This window comes from Gadus macrocephalus, chromosome 4 (assembly GCF_031168955.1).
Source record: "Gadus macrocephalus chromosome 4, ASM3116895v1".
Taxonomy (NCBI): domain Eukaryota; kingdom Metazoa; phylum Chordata; class Actinopteri; order Gadiformes; family Gadidae; genus Gadus; species Gadus macrocephalus.
Genome location: NC_082385.1, coordinates 20,867,077 through 20,872,078, shown reverse-complemented (window position 1 = coordinate 20,872,078; position 5,002 = coordinate 20,867,077). Strand labels below are relative to the sequence as shown.

General features: G+C 45.2%; 1 protein-coding gene across 2 annotated transcripts; it reads right to left on the bottom strand.

The window, feature by feature from the left end:
- Positions 1–2,837: 2,837 nt before the first annotated feature.
- On the bottom strand, positions 2,838–4,787 carry LOC132456339 (uncharacterized). 2 transcript variants are annotated; one of them, XM_060050669.1, is made up of 5 exons: positions 4,239–4,787; positions 3,852–4,023; positions 3,615–3,763; positions 3,447–3,514; positions 2,838–3,303 (listed from the first exon to the last, which is right to left on the bottom strand). In XM_060050669.1, the coding sequence occupies exons 1-5, from the start codon at positions 4,366–4,368 to the stop codon at positions 3,265–3,267; spliced, it is 558 nt and encodes a 185-aa protein (XP_059906652.1). In that variant the 5' UTR covers positions 4,369–4,787; the 3' UTR covers positions 2,838–3,264. The 2 variants fall into 2 exon arrangements, with proteins under 2 accessions (XP_059906652.1, XP_059906651.1); XM_060050668.1 differs by lacking the exon at positions 2,838–3,303 and having other exon boundaries at positions 3,418–3,763.
- Positions 4,788–5,002: the final 215 nt, after the last annotated feature.

Sequence of the window (5,002 nt, the reverse complement as noted above, 5' to 3'; positions counted from 1 at the left end):
AATAAAGCAGTGCAAAAAGCAAAAATACAAACAAAAACAGCAATAGGCACAATAAATATAAATATGCAGACATAACATATAAGTGTCTTTTTTTTTAATAAATAAATATGGTAGAGGATTTCACATGTCCATTGGGGGGTGGGGGGGTCAGGCGTTAAGTAGATGAATTGCCCAGGGGTAGAAGGTATTCCTCAGCCTGTTTGTTCGGCTCCCAAGGGACCTGTGTCTCCTACCCGAAGGGAGGAGTTGGAAGAAGCCATGGCCAGGGTGCCATGGGTCACTCATAATTCTTATTGCCCTATTCAGCCCCCGGGAGGTGGCAATGTTCTCCAGGGAGGGCAGGGGGCAGCCGATGATTTTTCCTGCCGTCTTAATAACCCCCTGCAGGGTTTATGTCTTTGGCTGTGCAGTTTGCGTACCACACCGTAATGCCATACACCAGTACACTTTCAACAGCAGAGTGGTAAAAGATCTGCAGCAGCTTTGTCCCCATCTGGCATTTCCTCAGCAGTCTTAGAAAAAATAGCCTCTGATGAGCTTTTCCGACCACCGCAGCCGTGTTGGTGTGCCAGGTTAGGTCCTTACTGACCTGCATCCCCAGAAACTTGAAGGAGGAGACCCTCTCCACGCAGACCCCGTCTATCTGGAGTGGGGTGAGGTCACCTCTCGTCCCGCTCCAGTCAAATATCATCTCCTTGGTTTTGCTGGCGTTCAGCAAAAGGTTATTAGCTGAACACCAGGCTGTGAGCCTCTGGACTTCCTCCCTGTATGCTGTCTCATCACCGTTGGAGATGAGACCCATCACTGTAGTGTCATCCGCAAATTTGACTATGACATTGGAGTGATGGGCGGGGACGCAGTCATGCGTGTAAAGAGAATACAGGAAGGGGCTCAGCACACAGCCCTGAGGGGAGCCCGTGCTGAGTGTCAGGGTGGAAGATGTTTGTGTCCCCATCCACACTGTCTGTGGACGGTCCGTCAGGAAGCTGTAAATCCATTTACAGGTTGGGGCAGGGAAATCCAGGTCAGTCAGCTTCCTGATGAGAATGTTCGGCAAGATTGTGTTAAACGCCGAACTAAAGTCAACAAAAAGCATCCTGACATAATTCCCCTGTTTTTCCAGGTGACTTGCTGCAGCGTGGTGGACAGTGGCGATTGCATCAGCTGTCAACCTGTTTGCTTTATAAGCAAACTGATGCTGGTCAAAGTTTTGAGGGATGCAGGACTTAAAGCCTATGGTGCAGGTTAACCGGAAGTTTCGATTAATGGGTACATAAAGCACTCAAAATATGTACCGCATTCATGAAATGTCTCCAAAATTGCGTTAAAGTCCAGTTTTTGTCGTTTTTTGTGGTAACGGGTGTTTTCTAACGTCGTTCGGTGGTGACGTCACGGTAGGGAGTCGTGGTGGAAGGTAGCCTCAGCCTAGTACTAGAACTATGGCGTCTAACTGGGATGAGGAAGAGGTGGCAAGAACCACAAATTACATTTATGATGGCCCACAGCCGTATAATTTCGAGCCTGTTAGACGTGAGGGGGCGAATGAGGAATTGCCGAGGATTGATGGCCGTCAAAGCCAATTAAATTCATGGTCAGAGGAGAATGGGTGGAGAGTTGGTGAGGTGTCCTGGTGAGTTGCTATCATTTAGCAATGCAGCAACGAGCGCTTGAGCTATCCCCCCTCCCCGGATAAACCCTACGATTAGTTATCCCACGTTTTGATGGTTGCCTCATAGCTCCAGTAACTACCGGTACATATTTTGCCTAGTCTTTATTTCTAAGCTTTTACATATTCCTCCGGTGAAAGTGTTGTTGCAAACGTACCCGGTAGCCGCCGATCACGTAGGCTGGTCATGAATTCAGCGGTGATTATTTTCGATTCTACTCCTCGTGATTGATTGTCATTGACACCATCAGGGTACCGCTTACAGATAGAGGGAGAGTAGTAAGCGTGTCTGTGTCGCTGTGTTTGGCAGGTGTTGGTGTGGGCGGTGCCGTCCTATGGAATCTGTGGTGGAGAGCTTGTGCTGTAGGGAAGTGAGTGCGTTTTGGTCGCTGGTCGAGAAGCTCAGTCCAAGACCAGCAGATGTGACATGCCTCACTCAGCATCCAGGATTTGATGCATGCTGCCTGAATCCGTTTGTGCTTAAGATAGCGTACACACATTTCAAGCAGGATCATGGTCCCCTTCAAGCCAGCACGCACGAGTATGTTAATTGTTTGTTACTTTAGCATTCTTTTTATAGAGTCCTATGAACCAACTTAAACAGTTATAGGTGACTAGAGATGTGTTGCATAGACAATAAACATGCATGACATTTTTTTATTTTCCAACCTATTTCCCTAGGCAGTACCGGTACACTGCATACAGGCAGGCTATACGATGGGCTTATGGAGTTCTTGGCCTGCATATAAGGAAGCCTCTACCCTCCTGTCTGGTTTCAGCCATCAGGCAACAATTTCAGAGTGGTGACCAGACCTATCATGGCTTTCAATGGCCTCGTTTGGATGAAGAATAAAAACCATATTGGCACGTACAACATGAATACAATTATTTTTCAGTTCAAGAATTAACTCATGCTAGTTGTGTTGCGATCGCTCAACCGCCTTTAAAATGTTATAAAATACACAGAACATGTGAATTCATATAAAAACAGTTTATTAGGTCATCCCAAGTAATGGGGATTGATTACTGAAAAAAGGGACAGGTTGAAAGGCCTGATAAAGTAAACAAATCAAGAAAAAAAGGGTTAGGCACAAAGAAACCAACATAAAATAATCTTGCAATAGTGTGGTCTTACCTGAGGGTCAGCACTCACACAGCACATTCTCTCACTCACGGACACATACATGCAATGATATCACATAGAGCAGACGCATAGTGATCCAAGAGAAAAGCGCACACAGAGGTCCCTTTCGGATTCTTACAATTTTTTTTATGAATTATGGGGCAAATGGAGCTGTAATGGAATGATTTGTGCACACAACTAAGTAAAAAACCCAAGCAATAAAAACAAAACATGCGACATGCAGTGAGGCGGTAACCATGGTGATGCTGATAAAGGAATGAATGGGTTACAGCCAAAAATAACCAAGAGATAATGTTAGTCGACAGATGTTAGGGTCAGTGCAAGGGGTTAAAATGTAAGGTTATAATAAACTTCCTGGAACAATCAAAAAACCCAAGCAATAAACAGCACACAAAGAGAAAACAAAACATGTGGCATACAGAAAACCACCACCAAATAAAATAACATATACTTACTATATACATATATACATACTCACAACTAAATGATTGGCCTGTGTGGGAAAAAAACTATGCTAATTCAATTTTTTGTAGCGTGACTGCTGGGCTAGATAGAGGCTGACGGCCTCCTCCTTGGGAATTTGTTCGAAGGATTTGGCGATGGGGCGGGTGCACAGGCTGACAAATTGGCGCTAACCTCTTGAAGAGCCTTGGGTGAATCCATGTAGCTCTCCCGAAGAGCCTCGATTAATGACGTTGCATAACCTGCAGACATAATAATGATAAAATACTGTATAAAGATCGATGTCACAGATGTCTTGTGCGCAAATGTCAAAATATGATAGAACTGCATGACACTGCCTACCGTATGAGGCCTTCTCTTTGATGGGCACAACTACCCAGGCACCTTTTCTGAAACGTGGATATCGCACGCTATACCTCTCCAAACCATCGCTTCTTCGTGCGGTCTCTCTGTTCGCATTATGGTTGTAATGCAGCGCCGCTAAGAGAAGCCTACAGAATAACACATTTGAGAACACTTTCGAAACCTGGTGTATGTATGATCAAATACGGCATTGTTATTCCATTGGACAGCACTGACCTGCTATACATGCCCTGGTATGAAAACCCAGTGTGCTTGGGTGCGAAGTGCAGGATCAGGGAGTGGAAGGCTTCAAGGGAGTAAGTCTGGTGCTGCGGAGACAGCTGTCGAACATCCTTCAGTAAGGATGTCCTTGTGATGATACCCTCCAGTTTTACTGCTGCCATTGAGCCTGCAAGAGACCAAGATAGGTAGGCACACACACAGCAGACATACAAATAGACAGATATTTTTTCTCCAGTGGAAACACATGAAATTGTCCTGCATATGAATTATAGCAAACATATTTACAGTAAACAGAATGTTATGAGATCCCCAGAGTATGAAATAATGATTTAAATGGAAACCCTGTAGAGCATTCATAATGCCACATACTGTGTACTGTACCTGGTTCCAGCCACTCTTTATCTCGTTGATCCCCCTCCAGAGGGGCATGAGCGCAACTGGAGAAGGCAGGGGTGTCATGGTCGTGGATGTCCTGAATGTGATTCACCAAGCTTCTCCATTTGGCCTCCATCACAGCTGGATTGCCATCAGGGGTTGAGGCTGCAGTCCAGTACAGGTGGTTTACTATGGCTGGCCTCCACAACTATAGTTGTTCACACTGTCTGTCTTTTGAGGCTGTATCCAAGGCCTTCCCCAGACCTGGTTTAGAACAAATGGTATTAATCGAAATGCAATAACAAAAACTGCTTAAACGTTCCAACAATGGATACATACTTTTCCCAATGTGCCAGACATCAAAATAATGCTGTGTCCCTTCAGGGCACAGCTCTTCTCTCACCCATTTGGAAACCTAAGGAGTAAAGAGCAAACTTTTGTGGATGCTTGCACTGTCTGGCCCTCAGTGCATCAGCAAAGCACAAACGTCCAGCCTCAGTGAAATTCATAAATCTACATTATTTTTCTTTTTGTAAATACCTGGCGATGTCTGTCTGTGATAAGGGGTTGACAAATGCAGGTCGTTCCGCCTCAGCAAGCCGATGCTGCGCTTGAGCCCCTCCATCTCACACCAAGAGCTGTTGGGGACCTCTGAGCTCTGCAACATAATATAAGTGTAAGTGTAGCCCTATGCATGGTTGTACACGTGGAAAAGTGCTATATTAAGATGCAGTCCATTTAACAAATTGCAGAGAGTTCATTTCTTTCTG

Excerpts from the sequence above, each read along its gene's own strand:
- LOC132456339 (XM_060050668.1), bottom strand. The coding sequence starts at position 4,368 with ATGGAGGCCAAATGGAGAAGCTTGGTGAATCACATTCAGGACATCCAC. Across the intron at positions 4,024-4,238 it reads TAAAGAGTGGCTGGAACCAG|GCTCAATGGCAGCAGTAAAA; the intron begins GTACAGTACACA and ends GGTCTCTTGCAG. Across the intron at positions 3,764-3,851 it reads TACCAGGGCATGTATAGCAG|GCTTCTCTTAGCGGCGCTGC; the intron begins GTCAGTGCTGTC and ends GTTATTCTGTAG.